This window comes from Phocoena sinus, chromosome 8, assembly GCF_008692025.1.
Source record: "Phocoena sinus isolate mPhoSin1 chromosome 8, mPhoSin1.pri, whole genome shotgun sequence".
NCBI classification, from domain to species: domain Eukaryota; kingdom Metazoa; phylum Chordata; class Mammalia; order Artiodactyla; family Phocoenidae; genus Phocoena; species Phocoena sinus.
The window spans coordinates 57,496,066-57,523,560 of record NC_045770.1 but is presented as its reverse complement, the minus strand read 5'-3'; the positions used below and the strand labels follow the sequence as shown (position 1 = coordinate 57,523,560).

At 39.9% G+C, this 27,495-nt stretch overlaps 1 protein-coding gene across 10 annotated transcripts in view; it reads right to left on the bottom strand.

Annotated features, from left to right (window-relative positions):
• The window catches only part of XRRA1 (X-ray radiation resistance associated 1), a 103,390-nt gene that overhangs the window by 33,266 nt on the left and 42,629 nt on the right, over positions 1-27,495 (bottom strand). For 5 of the 10 annotated variants that reach the window (XM_032640573.1, XM_032640567.1, XM_032640569.1 and 2 more), the window contains 3 exons: positions 24,572-24,700; positions 23,605-23,822; positions 348-388 (listed from right to left, as the gene is read on the bottom strand). In XM_032640573.1, coding sequence (XP_032496464.1) covers positions 348-388; positions 23,605-23,822; positions 24,572-24,633 — 321 coding nt within the window. In that variant the 5' untranslated portion in view covers positions 24,634-24,700. Of the gene's footprint in view, positions 1-347; positions 389-23,604; positions 23,823-24,571; positions 24,701-27,495 lie in introns of those variants that run through there. The other 5 variants (XM_032640576.1, XM_032640577.1, XM_032640574.1 and 2 more) reach the window with 3 other exon arrangements.

Genomic DNA, 27,495 nt, shown 5'->3' with positions numbered 1-27,495 from the left:
CTAGCTTTCGGGCAGGGTCTCTTGTTAGGAAGCTATTGGGCTTCATCCTGGTGGCAGCCTCACTTCAATGCCAGCTTGATCACGTGAGGTAGCAACCGTTACTACTGAACAGCATCTGAGACCAATGGAAGCTAGTCTGTGGGCAGTGTGAGGTCTGGGACCTGTCTGTTGAGTCCGCTGCTGCATCTCCATAGGCCAGCTTAGTGCCTGGAACATGGTCGGTTCAGTGAATGGGCCTCCTCAGTGTTATATATGTAAATGCCTCTCATGGCTCCATTAACCTATTTTTGTTTATTAAAATTAATGTTTTGACTCAAGGATGCAAATATAAAGTAGGCAGTTCCTACCTCTGAGGTTGAAAATCCAGGATAAGATGAGAACACAACCTCTGAAATAGAAGAGAAACAGAATGAAGGTTGGTGAGAGCACTAACTGACCCCCGGAGAGGCCAGGGTCTGGGTCTACCACCCATTGTATGCAGCAGGGTACCTCCTAGAGGGAGTACTCATTGGCCCTGAGCTTCAGTGCTAACTGGGAAGAGGAACAGCTGTGACATGTGCCAGGTAATAAGCCCTTTGCGCTTAGAAAAAAATTCAAACTCCTTGGCCAGGCTTTTGAGGTCCTGCCTGATCTGGCCCCTGCCTACTTCTCTAATCTTATCTCATGCTACTCTGCCCCTCACTCACTATATTTCAGCCACACTGACCTTCTTCCTGACTTTGCAACATGCAAGCTCTTTCGAGTCTCAGAACTACTGGGCAGTCAGTATTGGTCAGAAGGCAAACCAACTGTCTTCGAAGGCAAACTTTTATATAAAATGTATATAAAAGATAGTCTGTCAGAGGATTTGAAAATAGTATTTGTTATATTAGTATAAATAGAGTGTGTTAAGACAGTGAATTCAGGAGAGATAAGTAACTAAGGAGGAGGCTGCAGAGTGATTTCATTCTTGGGATCATCAGACTAAGATGAGCCAATGAAGAGCTCAGTTCAACCTAATAAGGCAAAGCATCTGCTGGGACTGGATCCTGTGCAGGGACCACTCACCTTTGCCCTGACTAATGGGATCCCTTCCACATGTTAATGATATTAGGCAGAGAAGGTTACATTTAAATGAAATAAGCAATAGTATGGGTGGAACATCACACAGCATAAACAACTCCTATGACAAGGGTCTGAAAGGAATTTGGGAAAGGTTTGTGCAAGGAACAAAGTAGGAGTTAGCTGAGAGATGGGCCGTGGTCACAAGTGTAGGTGCTAAGCAGTGATCTTCTGGGCAGATAGAGAGCCCCCATATCTAGAAAGATGAACTGAGGTGCACTCTATCCAAACTCATGTCCTGGCCCTCCCCAAAATTACAGGAAGCAACTCCAGAAACCAGAACGTGCATTCTAAGTTTCAGACTGGAGACTGTTCAAGAGAAAGATGCACAATCAAGTACTTCCTAATGTCTGAGGAAAATTAACAATATGAAAGAAAGTTATGAAATATAAAAGAAGAACTAGCATCTGAAACAAACAAAATTTAACCGAAAGAATAAAAACTTTAAATAGAATAATTAGTGTCCTCTAAGGAATTCAAAAGGCTATTTCATTCTAGAACAAAATCAGTCATTATGGAAGAGAAACTATTAATAATTTTGTAATTTTAAAGTATGATAATCAAATAAAAGATTTAATAAATGTGTTGTACAGAAGAAAAGACCCACTTGAAGAGCTAATTCATAAAATGGAGAATGGAAAGGGGATAAGAAAGAAAATTTTTCCAAGATGACAGAAACCATCTTGGAAAGAATACAAAGTATCTAACAGGATAAACAAAAAAGAACTGCACACCCAGATGCATCTTACTCAAATTTCCAAAGGAAAAAATGGAAATCTTAAGAGATTCCAGGGAGCAAAAATAGGTTTCCTACAAAGGGATGGGAATCAGATTAATGTCAGACTTCTCATTGGCAGCAATGGATTTAGAAGGCAATGGAGTAATATCTTCAAAGTTTTCAGTAAAAATTATTTTAAGGCTAGAGTTCTCTATTCAGCAAACTAGCATTCAAGTATGATAACAAAATAAAGGTAATTTTGGATATCTTATGGGCTGAGAAAAATCTACTCTATGCAAACCCTCTTTGAAAGAATCATTCAAACAGCAAAATGAAAAGAAATACAGAATAGGAAACTATCTTTGTGACTATGAGAAAGGGAGATACTTCCCAAACAAGAACCCAAAGGCATAAACCATAAGATAAAATTGTATAGATCTGGTGTGATAGACTGAACTGTGTCATTCCCCGCCCCCCACCCCGCCAATTCATATGTTGAAGTCCTAACCCCTAGTACCACAGAATGTGGTTGTATTTGGAAACAGTGCCTTTAAAGAGGTAATTAAGGTTAATAAGGTCATTAGGATAGCCCTAATTCAATATGAAAGGTCTCCTTGTAAGAAGAGTAGATTAGGACATAGACAATTCAGACAGAGGGAGGACCAAATGAGGATACAGCTAGAAGGCAGCCTTCTATAAGCCAAGAAGAAAGCCCTCAAAAGAAACCAAATCTGACAACACCTTGATCTTGGACTTCTAGACTCCAGAACCACGAGAAAAGAAATATCTCTTGTTTAAAACAAACAGCCTATGGTATTCTGTTACGGCAGTCTTAGCAAACTAATACATTTAGGTAAATCAAAATTAAGAACTTCTCTTCAAAATGTCATCTCTACCATTACAGATGAAGTAAACAGACAGGTGATGATAGAATAAAAGAAGAAATTGAAAATATTAAAACTATCAAGGGATATGAAATAGCAATTCATAAAAGTTGAAAACCAAATGGCTAAGTAAATGAAGAAATACTTAACATCAAAAATATTTAGAAAAATGGAATTTAAAACAATGAAATATCACTTTATACCTACAAAATAACAAAACTTAGAACAATTAAAAAGTTGGGGAATATGAAGTGCAGGCAAGGTTGTAAGGAAACAGGAACCCTGATGTACTACTGGTGTGAGTGTACACTAGAGCCACCATTTTGAAGAACCACCAGGTGGCCCTTATTTAAACTACTTATGCATATATTCTGTGATCCAACAAAACCACTCCTAGGTAAATATTCCAGAAAAACTCTGGCACAGAGGTATATGCAAGAAACATACACAAGGTAGGTGACCTAGGTGTCCGTTAGCAAGGGAATAGATGAATTAAAGTGTGGTTAGAGCACAGTGTGGAATATTAAGCATTAGATAAAAGGAAAGAACTGGATGGGCATACAGCAATAAGAACAACCTTAAAAACAGCGCTGAGTGAAAAAACTTAAGTAACAGAATGAGCTCAACAGCATATTACCATTATATAAGCTAAAAACACATTACACACAAAATATATACTTAATAAGACACATCCATATATCCAGGAAAATATATCCAGCAAAAAAAACAGATACTTACATGAAAATAGGAAATGGGGGTAGGGATTAAGAATGAAGGAGAAAAAATAAAATAGGGCAAGAGGAGCTTTATAAAGACTAATGGTTAAAGTGCTAATAACCTGAGTTTTATTATTATTATTTTTTTTTTGTGGTACACGGGCCTCTAACTGTTGTGGCCTCTCCCGTTGCGGAGCACAGGCTCCGGATGCGCAGGCTCAGCGGCCATGGCTCATGGGCCCAGCCGCTCTGCAGCATGTGGGATCTTCCCGGGCCGGGGCACAAACCCGTGTCCCCTGCATCAGCAGGCGGACTCTCAACCACTGCGCCACCAGGGAATACCCTGAGTTTTATTATTAAATCAACTCTCTGCTCCTAAGTTATATACAGACACACAATAGGGAATGTAAGAAGGAGGAAGATCTGAGATATGAGCAGCTGTGGTGAGTACAGAAGTAAGTAAAACTAAGAGTTCAATCTTTCAGTATAACTGTTGATGTGTAATTAAAAATAATTAAAACCACTCAAATCATTATTAGTGTTTATTACTTTATGGGAAGTGATGGGGTAGGGTGGAGTAGGTAAACATATATTAAGATTTTTTTCTTATTAAAGAATAACACTTGGGCTTCCCTGGTGGCGCGGTGGTTGAGAACACGCCTGCCAATGCAGCAGACATGGGTTCGGGCCCTGGTCCAGGAGGATCCCACATGCCGTGGAACAAATAAGCCTGGGCACCACAGCTACTGAGCCTGCACTCTAGAGCCTGCGAGCCTCAACTACTGAGCCTGCGTGGCACACCTACCAAAGCCCGTGTGCCTAGAGCCCGTGCTCCGCATTGAGAAGCCACCACAATGAGAGGCCCACTCACCGCAACTAGAGAAAGCCTGCGCACAGCAATGAAGACCCAACAAAGCCAAAGATAAATAAAATAAATAAATAAATTTAAAAAAAAAAAAAAAAGAATAACACTTGAATTTGGTTGATTCTAGGTATTGATAGACAAAGGTGAGTTTAAATATGTGGATTAAAAGGTCTAGGGTAACTACTGAAATGGAAATGAGATGTATAACTTTAAACAACTAGGGAAAAAGTAGAATTAAAAGAAAACTCATTCAGTGCTCACAGGAGGCACAAAAGAAGGAGAAAAACATGGTAAATAGAAAACATATGGAGAAGGAAATCAAGATGGTGGAGCAGAGGGACGTGGAGCTCACCTGCTCCCACAACAGTTCTCACAGAATACCTACTAAAAGCTGGCAGAAGATCTCATACAACCAAAGCTGCAAGAAAGATCCCCATGTAACCAGGCAGGAGCAAGGGAAAGGGAGAAGAAGAGGAATTGGGATGGGACCTGCATGCCTGGGAGGGAGCTGTGAAAGAGGAAAACTTCCCTTACCCTGGGAACCTCCTTCACCAGTTGGGAGGTCTGCCAGGACACACAAGGAGATTCAGAGCCCCAAGAGGAGAGTGTGGGAGCTGGCCTGCAGCCCCACAGTGTAGAGACTGACCAGCACAGATGGTCCTGGCCACGCTGCTGCATTTCCCAGCCCGAGACACGCGCCTGCTGGTGTGTGTACTGGGTGCTGAAACTTGGGCTTCAGAGAACAGACCCCGGGAAAGGACTAGGTTTGGCTGTGCGGAGACAGCCCGAAGCACCTGGAGCATGGCCCAGCCCACAACTGGGGGCACATGCAGGACGGAATGTGAGTCCAGCAGAGGAGCCCCACTGTCAACATGGGAAAGGAGGGGCATGGGTCCACCACAGCAGACTTATTGTCAGTGTGCTCACAGCAGGTGTGGCTCTGGTTGCTGCAGGTTCTGTGCACTTGGTGGGCCCATGGGCAGATGCACGCCTGAGGGATGTCTGAGCTGATTACCGGCAATCCCACTGCTGGCGCCTGGGATGCAGCTCTGGTGGGTTCTCACTGGCGGGTTTGGGGGCCAGGACTGCACACACAGGCCTGAGGGCCATCTGAACTGACTATCTGTGGGCTTAGGGGACACAGCTCCTGCAGGTTTATGAGCCAGTGGCTTTGTGAGGGCACATGAATGCCTAAGGGACCTCTGAGCTGAATACCGGAGCTCCTAAGCAGAGGAGACCACCCAGGACAATGCCAGCAACAGTGATCTTTGTGGGCACTCAGGGTGGCGGGTGGCATCATAGAATCACACGTTCTGGCAGACAGCTCCTAGGGAAGAACACTCAGTGGCTCTTTTCCCAGTAGGAGCACTCCAGTCCCACTTACCTCACACCACAGCTTAGAACCAGATCTGGGGGCTTCTACTCCAATAGCTGGGGAGCAGACCCTGCCCCCAACAGGGCTGAGACAACCAAAGAGCAAAGAGGAGGCCCCGCCTAATATCCAGTGCAGGCTCTGGTCACCACAACACCAAACGCACCCCCTCTATCACGGGGACAAAGGCCAGCAGACCCTTAGGAAAGATGTGGCAGGCATCCATACTAAACACAGCCCTTGTACCAAAAATACTGGACACAAGCAGGCTACACAGGGAGGCTCCCAAATGAAAACAGCCCTTCAAGACCACAGTAGATAACTGTTTCTCCTAAATTCATAAAGTCTGAGATATACAAGAAAAATGAAAAAGCAGAGGAATTATTCCCAATTAAAAGAACAAGAGAAATCCCCTGAAAGAAAACAGTGAAACAGACCTCTGCAGTCTACCAGACCCTGAGTTCAAAAAGGAGGTAATAAAAATGCTGAAGGAATTAAGAAGGGCTATGAATAGAAATGTGGATCACTGTAACAGGGAACTAGAAACTATAAAGAGGAGCCAATCAAAATTAGATAACTCAATTGCTGAGATGAAAACTGAGCTAAAGGCGATGAACAGCAGGTCAAATAAGGCAATAGAACAAATAAGTGATCTGGAAGGCAGAATAACAGCAATCCACCCAATCAGAACAGCAGACAGAAAGACAACGGAAAAAAAAATGAAAGCAACATATGAGATCTATGAGATAATATAAAGCATGCCAATATATGCATAATAGGAATCTCAGAAGGAGAAGAAAGAGAAAGGAGATTTAAAATGTATTTGAAGAAATTATGGCTGAAAACTTCCCAAACCTAAAGAAGGAAAACAGATATCCAGGTATAGGAAGCACAGAGGGTCCCAAACAAGATGAACCCCAACAGACCTACTCCAAGACATACCATAATTAAAATGGCAAAATTTAAAGTTAAAGAGAGGATTCTAAAGGCAGCAAGAGAAAAACAAAGTCAGTTACAAGGGAACCCCACAAGGCCAGCAGCTGATTTCTCTACAGAAACTTTGCAGGCCAAAAGGGAGTGGCAAGATATATTCAAAGTACTGAAAGGGAAAAACCTGTAACCTAGGATACACTACCCAGCAAGATTATCATTTAGAGTAGAAGAATAGATAAAAAAATTTCTCAGATAAGCAAAAACTAAAAGAATACAGCAATACTAAACATATCTTAAAAGAAATATTGAAAGATCTTCTCTAAACAGAAAAGCAAGAATATATAGGAAAGGGAAAATCACAATAGAAAAGGTAAATATATAAAAGGACTGAAGATCACTTAAATAAGCCAGTATATAGATTAAAAAAACCAACCAAATTATATGAAAGCAATTATAACTACAGTGAACAGCAAAAGGATAAACATGAAGATATAAAATAGGACATCAAACTCATGAAATGTTGGGGAGGGGAGTAAGAAAATCGAGATCTTTTAGAATGTGTTTGAGCTTATATGACCACCAGTCTAAAGCAAGTAGATATGGATTAACATACTTGAAAACCAGGGTAACCACAAATGAAAACATACAATAGATTCACAAAAGCTAAAAAGAAAGGAACTCAAGCATAATACAAAACAAAGTCATCAAACTACTAAAGAAAACAAAAAGAGGAAGAAATGAACAAAGAAGAAATACAAAATTGACTGGAAAACAAAAATTTAAATGGCAGTAAATACATACTTATCAATAATTACTTTAAATGTCAATGGACTAAATGCTCCAATCAAAAGAGATAGAGTGGCAGATTGGATAATAAAACAAGAACCTACAATATGCTACCGACAGGAGACCCACTTTAGGGTGAAAGACACATACAGATGGAAAGTGAGGGGATGGAAAAAGATATTTCATGCAATGACATGAAAGCAGGGGTAGCAATACTCATATGAGACAAAATAGACTTTAAAACTAAGGCCACAAAAAAAGACAAAGGATGCTATATCATGATAAAAGGATCAATACAAGAAGAGGATATTACACTTGTTAACATATATGCACCCAAAATAGGAGCACCTAAAGACATAAAACAAATACTAACAGACATAAAGGGAGAAATTGATGGTAATACAATAATAGTAGGAGACTTTAACACCCCACTGACATCAATGGACAGATCTTCCAGACAGAAAATCAATAAGGCAACAGAGATCCTAAATGACACAGTAGGACAGTTAGATTTCATTGATATCTACAGGACACTACATCCAAAAAAACCAGAATACACATTCTTTTCAAGTGCACAGGGAACATTCTCCAGGATAAATCACATACTAGTTCACGAAACAAGCATCAACAAATTTAAGAGAATACAAATTATTTCAAGCATCCTTTCTGACCACAACAGTATGAAACTAGAAATCAACCACAGAAAGAAAAATGAGAAAAAAGCAATTACACGAAAACTAAAAATGAGAAAAAAGCAATTACACGAAAACTAAACATGCTATTAAAAAAACCAATGGGCCGACAGTAAAATCAAAGAGGAAATAAAAAATATATCAAGATAAACGACAATGAAAACACGACCATACAAAATCTATGGGATGCATCAAAAGCAGTTTAGAGGAAAGTTCATAGCAATACAGGCCTTCCTCAAAAAAACCAAGAAGAAAGATGGCGGAAGAGTAAGACGCGGAGATCACCTGCCTCCCCCCAGATACACCCGAAATACATCTACACGTGGAACAACTCCTACAGAACACCTACTGAACGCTGGCAGAAGACCTCAGACCTCCCAAAAGGCAAGAACCCCCCCCCACGTACCTGGGTAGGGAAAAAGAAAAATGAACAGAGACAAAAGGATAGGGACGGGACCTGCACCAGTGGGAGGGAGCTGTGAAGGAGGAAAGGTTTCCACACACTAGGAAGCCCCTTCGCGGGCGGAGACTGCAGGTGGTGGAGGGGAAAAGCTTCGGAGATGTGGGGGAGAGCACAGCAACAGGGGTGCGGGGGGCAAAGCGGGGAGATTCCCACATAGAGGATCGGTGCCAACCAGCACTCCCCACCCCAGTCCAAGAGGCTTGTCTGCTCCCCCGCCGGGGTGGGCGGGGCTGGGAGCTGAGGCTCAGGCTTCAGGTCAGAGCGCAGGGAGAGGACTGGGGTTGGCGGCATGAACACAGCCTGCAGGGGGTTAGTGTGCCACGGATAGCCAGGAGGGAGTCTGGGGGAAAGTCTGGACCTGCCAAAGAGGCAAGAGACTTTTTCTTCCCTCTTGGTTAACTGGTGCACGAGGAGAGGGGATTAAGAACGCTGCTTAAAGGAGCTCTAGAGTCGGGCGCGAGCCGCAGCTGAAAGCGCGGACCCCAGAGACAGGCATGAGACACTAAGGCTGCTGCTGCTGCCAACAAGAAGACTGTGGGCGAGCACAGGCCACTATCCGCACCCCCCTTCCAGGGAGCCTGTGCAGCCCACCACTGCCAGGGTCCCGTGATCCAGGGACAACTTCCCCGGGGGAACGCACGGTGAGCCTCAGGCTGGTGCAAGGTCACGCTGGCCTCTGCCGCCGCAGGCTTGCCCCACACTCCGTGCCCCTCCCTACCCCCGGCCTGAGTGAGCCAGAGCCCCTGAATCAGCGGCTCCTTTAACCAGGTCCTCTCTTGAGTGAAGAACAGAGGCCCTCCAGCGACCTACACACAGAGGCGGGGCCAAATCCAAAGCTGAGCCCCTGGGAGCTGTGAGAACAAAGAAGAGAAAGGGAAATCTCTCCCAGCAGCCTCAGAAGCAGTGGATTAAAGCTCCACAATCAACTTGATGTACCCTGCATCTATGGAATACACGAATAGACAACGAATCATCCCAAATTAAGGAGCCGTGTGAATGAAAGGCTCTTGGTGCTGCAGCCAGGAGTTAGTGCTGTGCCTCTGAGGTGGGAGAGCCAACTTCAGGACACTGGTCCACAAGAGACCTCCCAGCTCCACATAATATCAAACAGCGAAAATCTCCCAGAGATCTCCATCTCAACACCAGCAACCACCTTCACTCAACGACCAGCAAGCTACAGTGCTGGACACCCTATGACAAACAACTAGCAAAACAGGAACACAACCCCACCCATTAGCAGAGAGGCTGCCCCAAATCATAATAAGTCCACAGACACCCCAAAACACACCACCAGACGTGGACCTGCCCACCAGAAAGACAAGATCCAGCCTCATCCACCAGAACACAGGCACTAGTCCCCTCCACCAGGAAGCCTACACAACCCACTGAACCAACCTTAGCCACTGGGGACAGACACCAAAAACAACGGGAACTACGAACCTGCAGCCTGCAAAAAGGAGACCCCAAACACAGTAACATAAGCAAAATGAGAAGACAGAAAAACACACTGCAGATGAAGGAGCAAGATAAAAACCCACCAGACCTAACAAATGAAGAGGAAATAGGCAATCTGCCTGAAAAAGAATTCAGAATAATGATAGTAAAGATGATCCAAAATCTTAGAAATAGAATAGAGAAAATGCAAGAAACATTTAACAAGGACCTAGAAAAACTAAAGATGAAACAAACAATGAAGAACAACACAATAAATGAAATGAAAAATACTCTAGATGGGACCAATAGCAGAATAACTGAGGCAGAAGAACGGATAAGTGACCTGGAAGATAAAATAGTAGAAATAACTACTGCAGAGGAGAATAAAGAAAAAAGAATGAAAAGAACTGAGGACAGTCTCAGAGACCTCCGGGACAACATTAAACGCACCAACATTCGAATTATAGGAGTTCCAGAAGAAGAAGAGAAAAAGAAAGGGACTGAGAAAATATTTGAAGAGATTATAACTGAAAACTTCCCTAATATGGAAAAGAAATTGTCAATCAAGTCCAGGAAGCACAGAGAGTCCCATACAGGATAAATCCAAGGAGAAATACGCCAAGACACATATTAATCAAACTGTCAAAAATTAAATACAAAGAAAGCATATTAAAAGCAGCAAGGGAAAAACAACAAATAACACACAAGGGAATCCCCATAAGGTTAACAGCTAATCTTTCAGCAGAAACTCTGCAAGCCAGAAGGGACTGACAGGACATATTTAAAGTGATGAAGGAGAAAAACCTGCAACCAAGATTACTCTACCAGCAAGGATCTCATACAGATTTGATGGAGAAATTAAAACCTTTACAGACAAGCAAAAGCTGAGAGTTCAGCACCACCAAACCAGCTCTACAACAACTGCTAAAGGAATTTAAGGAATTTCTCTAGGCAAGAAACACTAGAGAAGGAAAAGACCTATAATAACGAACCCAAAACAATTTAGAAAATGGGAATAGGAACATACATATCGATAATTACCTTAAACATAAATGGACTAAATGCTCCCACCAAAAGACACAGATTGGCTGAATGGATACAAAAACAAGACCCATATATTTGCTGTCTACAAGAGACCCACTTCAGACCTAGAGACACATACAGACTGAAAGTAAGGGGATGGAAAAGGATATTCCATGCAAATGGAAACCAAAAGAAAGCTGGAGTAGCAATTCTCATATCAGAGAAAATAGACTTTAAAATAAAGACTATTAGAAGAGACAAAGCAGGACACTACATAATGATCAAGGGATCGATCCAAGAAGATATAACAATTGTAAATATTTATGCACCCAACATAGGAGCACCTCAATTCATAAGGCAAATACTAACAGCCATAAAAGGGGAAATCGACAGTAACACATTCATAGTAGGGGACTTTAACACCCCATTTTCACCAATGGACAGATCATCCAAAATGAAAATAATCAAGGAGACACAAGCTTTAAATGATACATTAAACAAGATGGACTTAATTGATATTTATAGGACATTCCATCCAAAAACAACAGAATACACATTTTTCTCAAGTGCTCATGGAACATTCTCCAGGATAGATCATATCCTGGGTCACAAATAAAGCCTTGGTAAATTTAAGAAAATTGAAATTGTATCAAGTATCTTTTCCAACCACAACGCTATAAGACTAGATATCAATTACAGGAAAAGATCTGTAAAAAATACAAACACATGGAGGCTAAACAATACACTACTAAATGATCAAGAGATCACTGAAGAAATCAAAGAGGAAATAAAAAAATACCTAGAAACAAATGACAATGGAGACACAATGACCCAAAATCTATGGGATGCAGCAAAGCAATTCTAAGACGGAAGTTTATAGCAATACAAGCCTACCTTAAGAAACAGGACACATCTCGAATAAAGAACCTAACCTTGCACCTAAAGCAATTAGAGAAAGAAGAACAAAAAACCCCCAAAGTTAGCAGAAGGAAAGAAATCATAAAAATCAGATCAGAAATAAATGGAAAAGAAATGAAGGAAACGATAGCAAGATCAATAAAACTAAATGCTGGTGCTTTGAGAAGATAAATAAAATTGATAAACCATTAGCCACACTCATCAAGAAAAAAAGGGAGAAGACTCAAATCAATAGAATTAGAAATGAAAAAGGAGAAGTAACAACTGACACTGCAGAAATACAAAAGTTCATGAGAGATTACTACAAGCAACTCTATGCCAATAAAATGGACAACCTGGAAGAAATGGACAAATTCTTAGAAAGGCACAAACTGCCAAGACTGAATCAGGAAGAAATAGAAAATATGAACAGACCAATCACAAGCACTGAAATTGAAACTGTGATAAAAATCTTCCAACAAACAAAAGCCCAGGACCAGATGGCTTCACAGGCGAATTCTATCAAACATTTAGAGAAGAGCTAACACCTATCCTTCTCAAACTCTTCCAAAATATAGCAGAGAGAGGAACACTCCCAAACTCATTCTACGAGGCCACCATCACCCTGATCCCAAAACCAGACAAGGATGTCACAAAGAAAGAAAACTAGAGGCCAATATCACCGATGAACATAGATGCAAAAATCCTCAACAAAATACTAGCAAACAGAATCCAACAGCACATTAAACGGATCATACACTATGATCAAGTGGGGTTTATTCCAGGAATGCAAGGATTCTTCAATATACGCAAATCAATCAATGTAATATACCATATTAACAAATTGAAGGAGAAAAACCATATGATCATTTCAATAGATGCAGAGAAAGCTTTCGACAAAATTCAACACCCATTTATGATAAAAAACCCTCCAGAAAGTAGGCATAGAGGGAACTTTCCTCAATATAATAAAGGCCATATACGACAAACCCACAGGCAACATCATCCTCAATGGTGAAAAACTGAAAGCATTCACACTAAGATCAGGAACAAGACAAGGTTGCCCACTCTCACCACTCTTATTCAACATAGTTTTGAAAGTTTTAGTCACAGCAATCAGAGAAGAAAAGGAAATAAAAGGAATCCAAATCAGAAAAGAAGAAGTAAAGCTGTCACTGTGTGCAGATGACATGATACTATACATAGAGAATCCTAAAGATGCTACCAGACAACTACTAGAGCTAATCAATGAATTTGGTAAAGTAGCAGGATACAAAATTAATGCACAGAAATCTCTGGCATTCCTATACACTAATGATGAAAAATCTGAAAGTGAAATCAAGAAAACACTCCCATTTACCATTGCAACAAAAAGAATAAAATATCTAGGAATAAACCTACCTAAGGAGACAAAAGACCTGTATGCAAAAAATTATAAGACACTGATGAAAGAAATTAAAGATGATACAAATAGATGGAGAGATATACCATGCTCTTGGATTGGAAGAATCAACATTGTGAAAATGACTCTACTACCCAAAGCAATCTACAGATTCAATGCAATCCCTATCAAACTACCACTGGCATTTTTCACAGAACTAGAACAAAAACTTTCACAATTTGTATGGAAACACAAAAGACCCCGAATAGCCAAAGCAATCTTGAGAACGAAAAACGGACCTGGAGGAATCAGGCTCCCTGACTTCAGACAATACTACAAAGCTACAGTAATCAAGACAGTATGGTACTGGCACAAAAACAGAAAGATAGATCAATGGAACAGGATAGAAAGCCCAGAGATAAACCCACACACATATGGTCACCTTATCTTTGATAAAGGAGGCAGGAATGTACAGTGGAGACAGGACAGCCTCTTCAATAAGTGGTGCTGGGAAAACTGGACAGGTACATGTAAATGTATGAGATTAGATCACTCCCGAACACCATACACAAAAATAAGCTCAAAATGGATGAAAGACCTAAATGTAAGGACAGAAACTATCAAACTCTTAGATGAAAACATAGGCAGAACACTCTATGACATAAATCACAGGAAGACCCTTTTTGACCCACCTTCTAGAGAAATGGAAATAAAAACAAAAATAAACAAATGGGACCTAATGAAACTTCAAAGCTTTTGCACAGCAAAGGAAACCATAAACAAGACCAAAAGACAACCCTCAGAATGGGAGAAAATATTTGCAAATGAAGCAACTGACATAGGATTAATTTCCAAAATTTACAAGCAGCTCATGCAGCTCAATAACAAAAAAAAAAAAAACCCAATCCAAAAATGGGCAGAAGACCTAAATAGACATTTCTCCAAAGAAGATATACAGACTGCCAAGAAACACATGAAGGAATGCTCAACATCATTAATCATTAGAGAAATGCAAATCAAAACTACAATGAGATATCATCTCACAGCAGTCAGAATGGCCATCATCAAAAAATCTAGAAACAATAAATGTTGGAGAGGGTGTGGAGAAAAGGGAACACTCTTGCACTGCTGGTGGGAATGTAAATTGGTACCGCCACTATGGAGAACAGTATGGAGGTTCCTTAAAAAACTACAAATAGAACTACCATATGACCCAGCAATCCCACTACTGGGCATATACCCTGAGAAAACCATAATTCAAAAAGAGTCATGTACCAAAATGTTCATTGCAGCTCTATTTACAATAGCTCAGAGATGGAAACAACCTAAGTGTTCATCATCGGATGAATGGATAAAGAAGATGTGGCACATATATACAATGGAATATTACTCAGCCATGAAAAGAAACAAAATTGAGCTATTTGTACTGAGGTGGATAGACCTAGAGTCTGTCATACAGAGTGAAGTAAGTCAGAAAGAGAAAGCCAAATACCGTATGCTAACACATATACATGGAAGTTAAGAAAAAAAAATTTCATGAAGAACCTAGGAGTAAGACAGGAATAAAGACACAGCCCTACTAGAGAACGGACTTGAGGATATGGGGAGGGGAAAGGGTGAACTGTGGCAAAGCGAGAGAGAGTCATGGACATATATACACTACCAAACGTAAGGTAGATAGCTACTGGGAAGCAGCCGCATAGCACAGGGAGATCAGCTCTGTGCTTTGTGACCGCCTGGAGGGGTGGGATAGGGAGGGTGGGAGACGCAAGAGGGAAGAGATATGGGAACATATGTATACGTATAACTGATTCAGTTTGTTGTAAAGCAGAAACTAACTCACCATTATAAAGCAATTATACTCCAATAAAAAAAAAAAAAACAAGAAAATCCCAAATAGACAACCTAACCTACAACCTAAAAGAATTAGAAAAAAACAAACTAAACCTAAAGTCAGCAGAAGAAAGAAAATAACAAAGATCAAAGAGGAAATAAATAAAATAAAAAAGGAATAGAAAAAATATCAGTAAAACCAAGAGCTGTTTTTTTTGAAAGGAAAAACAAAATCGACAAACCTGTGGCCAGGCTCATCAAGAAGAGTGGACCCAAATAAACAAAATAAGAAATGAAAGAGCAGAAATAACAACCAATTCCACAGAAATATGAATTTCATAAGAAGGTATTATGAACACATATATGCCAACAAAATGGACAACTTAAAAGAAATGGACAAATTTCTAGAAACATACAGCCTACCAAAACTGAATCAAAAAGAAACAATCTAAACAGACTGATCACTAGAAGTGAAACAGAATCTGTAATTTAAAAAAAATAACAAAAACAGAAACTCCCTACAAACAAAAGTTTAGGACTGGATGGCTTCACTAGGGAATTCTACCAAAGATACAAAGAAGAACTTATACCTATCCTTCTCAAACTCTTCCAAAAGACTGAAGAAAAGGGAACACTCCCAAAGTCATTCTTTGAAGCCACCATCATTCTTATACCAAAACCAGACAAAGACACTACCAAAAAAGAAAATTACAGGCCAATATCTCTGATGAATACAGATGCTAAAATCCTCAACAAAATATTAGCAAACAGAATCCAACCACACATAAAAAAGATCACACACCACAATCAAGTTGGATTCATCCCAGGGTTCCAAGGATGGTTCAACATACGCAACTCAATGTGATACACCACATCAACAAAAGAAATGACAATAACCACACAGTCATTTCAATAGATGCAGAAAAAGCATTTGATAAAATTCAGCATCCATTCATGATAAAAACTCTCACCAAAAGTGGGTACAGAGAGAACGTATCTCAAATTAATAAAAGCTATTTATGACAAACCTATAGCCAACATAATACTCAACTGTGAAAAGCTGGAAGCCTTCCAGCTAAAATCTCGAATAAGACAAGGATGCCCACTCTCACCACTTCTATTCAACACAGTATTGGAAGTCCTAGCCACAGCAATCAGATAAGAAAAAGAAAGAAAAAGTATCTAAATGGGAAGGGAGGGACTTCCCCAGTGGTCCAGTGGATAAGACTCCACGCTCCCAATGCAGGGGGCCCAGGTTTGATCCCTGGTCAGGGAACTAGATCCCACATGCATGCCGCAACTAAGAGTTGGCATGCCACAACTAAGAAGCCTGCATGCTGAAACTAAAGAAAAAAAAGATCCCACGTGCCACAACTAAGACCCAGCACAGCCAAAATAAAAAAAATAATAAATATTAAAAATAAATAAACTGGAAGGGAAGAGGTAAACTTGTCATTATATGCAGATGACATTAGACTATACATAGAAAACCCTAAAGACTCCACACAAAAACTACTAGAACTGATAAATGAATTCAGCAAAGTAGCAGGATACAAGATTAACATACAGAAATCAGTTGCAATTCTTTACACTAACAATGAGATATCAGAAAGAGAAAGTAAAAAAGATCCCTTTTAAAATCACATCACAAAGAATAAAATACTTAGGAATAAACATGACCAAGGAGGTGAAAGACTTATATGCTGAGAACTATAAAACATTGATAAAGGAAATGAAGATGATTTAAAGAAATGGAAAGATATACCATGCTCTTGGATGGGAAGAATGAATGTTGTTAAAATGGCCATACTATCCAAAGCAATCTACAGTTTAATGCGATCCCTATCAAATTACCCATGACATATTTTACAGAACTAGAACAAATAATCTTAAAATTTATACAGAACCATAAAAGACCAAAGTTGCCACAGCAATCCTGAGGAAAAAAGAACAAAGTTGGAGGAATAAGGCTCCCAGACTTCAGACAATACTACAAAGCTACAGTAATCAAAACAGCATGGTATGGCACAAAAACAGACATATAAATCAATGGAAAATAGAGAGCCCAGAAATATACCCACACACGTATGGTCAATTAATCTTTGACAAAGGAGGCAAGAACATACAATAGAGAAAAGAAAGTCTCTTTGGCAAATGGTGTTGGGAAAGGCTGGACAGCCACATGTAAAGCAATGAAGTTAGAACACTCCCTCACACTATACACAAAAATAAACTTAAAATGACTTAAAGACTTAAATATAAGACATGACACCATAAAACTCCTAGAAGAGAACATAGGCAAAACACTCTCTGACATAAATCATAGCAATGTTTTCTTAGGTCAGTCTTCCAAGGCAATAGAAATAAAAGCAAAAATAAACAAATGGGACCTAATCAAACTGCAAGCTTTTGCACAGCAAAGGAAACCATAAAACAAAACAAAAAGACAACCTACAGAATGGGAGAACATACTTGCAAATGATGCAACTGACAATGGGTTAATATCCACAATATACAAACAGTTCATACAACTCAATAACAAAAAATAAACAACCCAATCAAAAAAATGGGCAGAAGGCGTAAATAGACATTCTCCATTGAAGACATACAGGTGGCCAACAGGCACATGAAAAGATGTTCAACATTGCTAATTATTAGAGAAATGCAAATCAAAACTACAATAAGGTATCACCTCACACCAATCAGAAGGGCCATCATCTAAAAGTCTACAAATAATAAATGCTAGAGCAGGTGTGGAGAAAAGGGAACCCTTGTACACTGTTGGTAGGAATGTAAATTGGTGCAGCCACTATGGACAACAGTATGGAGGTTCCTTAAAAAACTAAAAATGGAGTTACCATATGATACAGCAATCCCGCTCTTGGGCATATATTCAGAAAAGATGAAAACTCTAATTCAAAGTGAAACATGCACCATCAATGTTCATAGAAGCACCATTTACAATAGCCATGACATGGAAGCAACCTAAGTGTCCATAAACAGATGCATGGATAAAGAAGATGTGATACACACAAACAGAATACTACTCAGCCATAAAAAAAGAATGAAATAATGCCATTTGCAACAACACACACGGACCTACAGATTATACTAAGTGAAGTAAGTCAGACAGAGAAAGACAAATATATGGTATCACTTATATGTGGAACCTAAAAATTACAAAATAGAAACAGACTCAAAGATATAGAAAACAAACTCATGGTTACCAAAGGGGAAGAAGGGAGAGGCATAATTGGGAGTATGGGATTAACAGATGCATACCACTATATATAAAGTAGATAAACAACAAGGATTTACTGTATAGCGCAGGGAACTATTTTCACTATCTTGTAATAAACTAAAATGGAAAAGAATCAGGAAAAAATATAGATATATACATATATATGTATAACTGAATCACTCTGATGTACACCTGAAACTAATATTGTAAATCAACTATATTTTAATTAAAAGAAGGAAAATAAAAAATATATATTAAACGTTTAAAAAAGAAAATATACACTACTGATGATAGAAATAAATCAAAACATCAATAATCACAATGTGAGTTAAATTCTTCTATTAAAAAAAGACCCATATTGGGGAAAATAGGAGGGTTATATTGTTTTTAAGATATTATAAAATAAGTGTTCATATCAAACAAAATGGAGGCCCAGGCTGAGGCCCAAAGTATTAAGATAAGGTGGAGTATTTTACAGGGATTAAAAGATACAATGTACTAGGTAATAGTCATGATCCTCATAATGGAACTGAACCAATTTAATAATAAAAAGCGCCAGAAACATAGCAGATACTGACAAACCCACAATAGTGGTAAGAGACTTTAATATACCTGTTTCCAAAGTTAACGAACCAAGTAGACACAAAAATAATCTTGGGGAAAATCTGAATAACATAATTGTGCCAATTATTAAGCTATTATTTTTTACTGCCAAACCCACCCTTCTCTATTCTGTTTTGGGGTGTTGGAGCTGGGGTTCTGAAAACCATTTTTCTGCTTTGCCAGTTGCTTTCCTGTTAGACTCTGACAATAGGGGTTGGGGCTAGAGGAAGACTGCAAAGCTGGAAGAGGAAGAAGAGGCTTGCTTCCACCAGTCTGCTTCCCATGGGTTTCCTGACTGCTTGTGATATGAATGTCGCTGGAGTAATGTCACTTCATGAGAGTTTCAGCAAGTCTCTCCCCAGCAGCAGCTGAATCCAGTTTGCAGTTTTCCAACCTTTATAAACCAGCTTCAGGGATATCAGCACCAGCCAGTCAGTCTCCTCCTTGCAGAGATTTGGGGTCTCAGCTCCATGAGGCCCCTCTGAGCTCAGAGACACCAGCAGCCAAGCTCTAAAGGGCTTCTCTTCCAAGCTTCTGAATTTTAATAATTCCAACCTCTTCCCACAAAGGAAAACCCAGGCTCAGATGGCTTCATGGTGAATTCTTCCAAAATTTAAGGAAGATATAATCTGAATCTTATACAAACTTTCCCAAGCAACAGAAAAACAGTGAATATTTCTCCAAATGCATTTTATGAGGCAAACATAACTCTGACGGTAAATCCTGACAAGAACATTATAACAAAAGAAAATAACATACCCACATATGTCCTGAACATAGATTTTAAAATCCTTGACAAAATATCCATCAGCAAGTTAAATCACGACCAAGTGGGGTTTATCCTGGGAATGCAAGTCTGGTTCAACATTCAAAAATTGATATAAAATAAACAGGTGGGATTATATCAAACTAAAAAGCTTTTGCACAGCAAAGGGAACCATCAACAAAATGAAAAGACAACCTACTGAATGGGAGAACATATTTTTAAATTCTATACCTGGACAAGGGGTTACTATCCAAAAATATATTTTAAAAAAACTCAGAAAACTCAATAGCAAAAAAACAAACAATCAAGAGGATATGAATAGACATCTTTCCAAAGAAGACATGCAAATGGCCTACAGGTACATGAAAATATGCTCAACATCACTAATCATCAAGGAGAAGCAAATCAAAACCACAATGAGATATTATCTCACACCTGTCAGAATGGCTGTTATCAAAAAGAAAAGAAATAACAAGTGTTGGCGAGGATGTGGAGAAAAGGGAACTGTTGTTCACTGTTGGTGGGAATGTAAATTGGTGCAGCTATTATGGAAAACAGTATGGAGGTTCATCAAAAAAACTGAAAACAGAACTACAATATGATCCAGAAGTTCCACTTCTGAGTATTTACCCAAAGAAAATAAAATGCACCCTTATGTTCATTGCAGCATCATTTACAATAGCCAAGACACAGAAACAACCTAAGTGTCTATCGATGGACGAATGGATAAGGAAAATGTGATTATATATATATGTACACATACACACATATGTAAATTATTCAGCCGTACCGTAAAAAAGAATGATACCTTGCCATTTGCAACAACATGGTTAGGCCCTGAAGGCATTATGTAAAGTGAAATAAGCCAGACAGAAAAAGATAAATACCATATGATCTCTCTTAAATGTGGAATCTAAAGAAAAACACAAAAACCAACCCAAACCAAAACAAAAAAATTGAGCTCATGGATATAAAGAACAGACTAGTGGCTGCCTGAGGCAGGGGGTGGGGGGGTGGGCGAAATGGGTGAAGGAGGTGAAAAGGTACAAACTCCCAGTTATATATGGGAATGTAATGAATATAGCGCGGTGACTATAGTTAACAATACTGTATTGTGTATTTGAAAGTAGCTAGGAGAGTGGATCTTGAAAGTTCTCATTACATGAAAAAAATTTTTTTGTAACTAGGTATGGTGACAGATATTAACTGAACTTAAAAAAAATCAGTGTAATGAACCATATTAATAGATTAAAGAAAAATCACATGATTGTCTCAATAGATGCAGAAAAAGCATTTGACAAAATTCAATACCCATGCATAATAAAAACTGTCAGCAAACTAGGAAAACAAAGAAATTTCTTTAATCTGATAAAAGGCATTTACAGAAATATCTACAGCTAACTCATAATTTTGAAATACTGAACAGTTTCCCCCTGAGGCTGGGAACAACACAAGGACGTCCACTATCACCACTTCTCTCAACATCGTACTAGAAGTCTTAGCCAGTGAAATAAAAAAATAAAAAGGCATAAGAGGCATAAGATTGGTAGAGAATAAATGAAATGGTCATTATCTGTAAACATCACGATCGTGAACATAGGTAATCCGAAAGAACCTGCAAATGACTAAAAGTGATAAGTGAATTTAGAAAGGTTACTGGATACATGTTCAATATTGGAAATGAAATATAAAAAAGCAATACCATTGATGATAGCATAAATAAGACCAAATACCTAGGAATAAATCTAATGAAAGATACGCATAACCTTGCCATTGAAGCCAGCAAAGCATTGTTGAGAAGAATTTTAAAAGATCTAAAAAATGGTAGGATATATTATTTTAATGAGGCAATTCTCTCCAAATTGGTTTGTAGGTTCAATACAATTCCAATCAAAATCCTAGCAGGATTTTGTTTGGAAGTTGATAAGCTGATTCTAAAATTTGCATAGAATTTGCATACTGTTTGTATGCAAAGGTCTTACAATACCTGTAGCAATTTTGAAGAATAACATCACAGCTATAGAATTTCACCATCAGTTGTCAAAACTTGTTACAAAGCTACAGTCGTTTAGATACATACACTGTCACCGCCTTACCACAATGCCTCCCCAACAACTCAGTGGAGAAAATTATATAGTCTTTTCAACAAATGGTGCTGGGTCAATCAGATATCCATATAAAAGAGTTAACTTTGACTCTACCTCACACTATATACAAAAATTAATTCTAGATAGATCATAGACCAAATGTAAAAGCTAAAATAATCAAGTTTCTAGAAGGAAATATAGAAAAATATCTTCATGACTTGAGACATGCAAAAAAGTCTTGATCAGGAAATAGAAAGCACTAACTATAAAGATTGATGAATTGGATTTCATTAAAATTAAGAACTTCTGTTCACCAAAATTCACCAGTAATATGAAAAAGCAAGTCACAGACTGAGAAAAGATTTTTGTGATATATGGATCTACCAGGAACTTGTATCCAGGATACATAAAGGACTCAAATCAACAACAACAACAAAAAGGATACACAATCCAATTTAAATACAGGCAAGAGGCGAATAAGCACTTCCAAAAGAGGATAACAAAGTGACCAATAAACATAAAAAGGTACTCAACATCATTAGTCACTTGAGAAATGCAAATCAAAACCACAATGAGATATCACTACCTATCTACCAAAACCAGTAAAATGAAAAAGACTGATGGTACCAAGTATTTGTGAGGATATGGAATAACTGGAAATCTCTTACATTAATATGGGATTGACAATTGCTACAATCCCACTGGAAAAGTATTTGGCAGTATCCACTAATGCTAAACAAATTTTACACTCTGAGGCTCAGCAATTCCACTCCTGGGTATATACCCAACAGAAGCAAGTGCTTATGTCCACCAAAAGATGTGTAAAAAAATGTTCACAGCAGCTTTATCCATAATAGCTCCCAAATAGAAATAACCAAAATGTCTATCAACAGTAAAAAGTGTAAATAAATTGTGGTATAAATGGAATAAATAAGAGAAAAAAAAGAATGAACCACTGACATAGGCAACAACATGAATGAATCCCACAGATTTAACGTTGAGTGATACATGAATTTCAAATCAGGCGAAACTCATCTGTGTTGACAGAAGTCAGAACAGTGGTTATTCTTAGAGGAGATACTGATTGGGAGGTTACCACATGGGATGTTGAAAACGTTCTATATTGTAATATGGGTGATAGTTAAAAGAGTATATATACGTAAAAACTCAAGCTCTGCACAAGATTTCTGTATTTTACTCTATGTAAATTATTCCTCAATTTAAAATAAATGTTAAGGAAAAACAGTGTGGTATTGGCACAGTAATAGAGAATTAATTAGATCAGTGGAGCAGAAAATGTAATCCACAAATACACTCATGCATTAAAGGGATTTTGGTTTATAATAAAGGTAACGTTTCTTTCATTTTCTGCCTCCAAATGTTGCCATCTGGATGTGATTCTTGGGACTGTGGTAGCAACCTTGAGACCTCAATGGGAACCAGCCTAAAAGAACAAGAAGGAAGGACAAGCAAGCAGGCCAAGGATGGAGAGGAGAGGATGGAAAGAGCCTGAGCCCCTTGAGAATATCAATGCACCCCAGAATTAACCATCTCTGGAAAGCCTTACTTCTCAGTTTCTCGTTATTTGAGATAAAAAGGAAAAAATCCACTTGTAACTGGGTTGTAAAAGCATCTTGACTGACAGAACCAGTTAGGAAGTTATACAAATAGTTCATGTAGGACTGCGATCTCCCCTGGCTCAGCAGTTGAAAAGCAGCAGCTCCCCAGGGAGCCACAGACTCTCAGAATAAACTCTTGGAAGCTTATCACACCATGGGGCCAGCATCTGCAACAAGTGGTATCACTAACCTGTCCGGTCAACATCCTTTTTCATGGGCAGTACAGTATAATCCAGTTGGTCATCCGAAGCCTCAAATATACACGACTTGGGCTGCAGCATAGATTGGGGCTCTTTCCTGGGACTCCCCCTGCCTCCAACCCAGCCTCCAGACCCATCTTGGAGCTGAACCTGCTGTAGGTACGGGATCCGGAAAATCTTGTTTTGGTCCAGGCTTAACTTCTTCAGTCTTCAATTAAGGAAAGTGAATACAGAATCACAGCAGTAATGATACCTCAGGGACATTTACCAAGCAACTTTAGGGAAAGAACATGGAATCAGGCTTTGACAGTTACTCCTCTTGGGTGACCTTGAGCCAGTGACTTACCCTCTCTGGGCCTCAATGTCCCTATCTCTAAAATGGGGATAGTATTTATTAACCTTTCAAGGGTCTTGTGAAGATTAAATGAGACAATATGTAAATGCTGCCACAAAGTAGTGTTCAGTAAATGGTATTTGAATCCAAAGTAAATTTTCCAGGGATCTAAAACTTAAGCATTTAAATGTCAGCATTTCATTACTTTAACCAAATATAGTCAGCCCTCCATATCTGTGGGTTCTACGTTGGTTGCATCTGTGGACGCAAAACCCAGATACAGAGGGCCAACTACAGGTAGAGCTCAGAGTTTAACTTACCTTTCTGATTCTGACTCTTTTTTGGCTCCTCTATTAGGGTCAGGATCCCATATCTCCTCCTACCCTCCTTTCTCTTTACTGCTTCTAATCCAGTCACATGATCAGAAATATCTTTACTGATGCCTCACTTTTTGGCTTGAGCTAAAGCTCAGAGGGGAGATGACTTACTCATGGCCACACAGCAGAGATAAATGATGGAGCTGGAATTTAAACCCAGGCATTTTGGCTTCCAGAGCAGCACTCAAGGTGTGAGAAAGGCTGGGGGTTATAGAGGGCCCTGCAGAGAGAGGCTTCTAGCTTTACCTCCTGAGCCCGGCCAGGCTGGCAAAGCAATTGGGGTTGGAGAGTTTGTTGTCATCCAGCATCAGTGTCTCTAGCGCCGGGAACCTCAGGATGTACCTCTTGCTGGTCAGCGATGTTACATACGCCTCCCTGTGGGTGCAAAGACCTTGGGTAATGAACAAGGGCAGGGGACAAGCTCTACCACTCCCAGGAAGAAATGGAGGATAGGAAATCAATCAAGAGGCCTAACCAGCTTGGGAACTACTCTACTGCCCAAGAGTGGTCTCCGCAGTGAGGGACCAAAAGGTGTAATTCCCTCTTCAACTGACCCCCTTCCCCAAACCCCACTCACACATACAATCTTTTGTATGGAGAAAGGTTGCACATATTCACTGATGGACTCAGTGAGACCAGTTTGCAGCAGGATGGAGGGGCACTAGTAATGTTCATGGAAAACACCAGGGTGACAGAGTTATGGGAAGCATTCTGTAGGAACAACACTACACAATTTTGGGTCAGGGCAGACTCCCAAGTATGCTGTGTCACCCCAAGAAGTGGTAACCATGGAAGTACCAGGAGACAATGCCCTTGGCAGAGATTAAGTGGGGTAAGGTACGATGGATGAAGGGCACCATCCCTAACCACAGTGAGGCTCTCCTCTAAAGTGACTTGGTAAAGTGCACACATCAGTATGGAATTGGGAAGTCTTCTCTTAAATTCAAACTCTCTGAGGATTCCCAGAAACACTTGAGAGTGGGATTTAACAGGCTGAGGTCCTGAATCACACAGGTGGGGCAGGAAGTGGTGGCATCATTGATGGTGGTACTACCATCAATGAATGATGTGACCTCATTTGTGTCCCCAGGTGGATGAGGCCTAGGTATTTATTTTTAAGCACGTGAAAGGCAGATGACTCACATCGTGTTTTCATTCCTCCCTCCAACTCCATCCTCTATATACACGAAAACACATAGGGATATCCAGTCACAAAACACACATACACATATGTAAATCACAGATGTGCCTACAATAAGAGGATAGGAAAGCAGCCTTTCTTCTGAGTCTACTGCATTCCTGGAATTGTTAGCTGTTTTATACATGTCATCTTAGAATAGCACTGAGAAGGACTGGTGTTATCCATCTCCTTTTCAGATGAAGAAATTCAAACTCAGAGTCCCTTGCCCAAAATCTCACAGCCAGAAAGTGGTAGAGCTCAAACTCAACTCCAAACCCCAGGCCCTTTCCACGGCAGCACCCGCCTCTCACATCACATCTTCAAGATCTCTGTGGATTAAAGGGTGGGGAAGTGGAACGGTAGCTGTTGGCTGGGCTGGAGAGAACTTGACAAAGGTAGGCAATGAGTTCAAAAGTCCAAAAGGACTGTAAGAGTACACCTAAAGGCAGGAATATTTCAAAGATGAATTTCAAGACAGCATATAGCCAGCCGTGTAGTCATTCATTCATTCATTCACATTCATGAATTTCTTCAACACATATTTGTGGAGCCAGGGACTGGGAATACAAAGAGAAAAGGAACACATCCCCCTCTCAAGGTGCTTATTAGAGTCTCGTGGAGGAGGTGGATGCACAGCACACAGTGAGACAAATGCCACAGCAGAGGCAGGCATGAAGTGTGATGGGAGTCACCGACCCCGGTGTGGAGGACTCAGGGAAGGCAGTGTTTAAGCTAAACCATGAAGAATGGAGTGGGAGGGAATTCCCTGGCAGTCCAGCGGGTAAGGGTTAAGACTCCATGCTCTCACTGCTGAGGGCCTGGGCTTGATCTCTGGTTGGGAAACTAAAATCCCATAAGCTGCATGGCGTGGCCGAAAAAAAAAAAAAGAATGGAGAGGGAGTTTGCCATGTTCTTAAGAACTGCGAGAGAGGGAGAGGAACCAGAGAAAAATCATTGCTTTGTGGCTGGAGCTGTAATATTTTTAGGAGCTCTGGCTAGTCATGTGTGGCCCATCACGGGGCCCAGAGAGAGACAGGTGCTCACCTGTAAAGACAAATGGAGCAAGTCACAGAGATGAGCATATGTGAAAGCTGAGAGACAGAACTTCTGGGCTCTTCCACACTGCTCAGGACCTACATTCAGTATGTCCCTAAGGCATGGCTGTTAGATGCCCCATTGTTCTTAGAGTAAATTCCTCCTTTTTTGTTACTCTAATATTGATGGATTTCTGTAGATTATAACCATGATAGTTCTGACTAAAAAAAAGGCAAAGGTCAGATATGGTTTCCGAAAGAGCCCTGGCAAGGTGTGGGGGAAGAGGCTTCAAGTCCAAAGACCAGAGAAACTCAACAGAGAAGGAAAGAAGCCTTTAGTTCATGGTACTTTTCCGGGTCATGGATGACTTTTCCTCTTCCTGAAAGGACCAACTTTCATACACTGACATTTTAATCTACCTGAAAGCAATTACAGGACGGTGCCCAGAAGCTCTGTTGATTTATAAATAACTGGCCAATCTTTATTTTACTCCAGTGGAATATGAAACAGCTAAGAAATAAGCCTTCAAAAAATTCCTCTTAAGCCCTGAAACAAACCTTTTTAAAGTTCAACTCTAATTATAACATAGAGAAGTTTCATTCTGTCTCTAAAATAGATGTCTTAAAATAGGGGGGCCATCAATAGGTAGGTGAGGAAGACAAGATGCAAAGCTTCACAGGAAAGCATCAGACTCCCCCAGTGAGCCTTTCCTGTGGCAGTTTTGGGAGAAGAGCTTTTTGAAGTGGCAGGTGTCTGTCAGTAATGGAGAAACCAAGGTTTCCAGCTGTTCAGAGTAGTGCTATTTTTATTATACCTTCTCTTGGCAAAAGGAATTGATACGATTTAAAATCTGATAGTTTTTTGTTTTTTGTTTTTTTCGGTACACGGGCCTCTCACTGTTGTGGCCTCTCCCGTTGAGGAGCACAGGCTCCGGACGCACAGGCTCAGCGGCCAT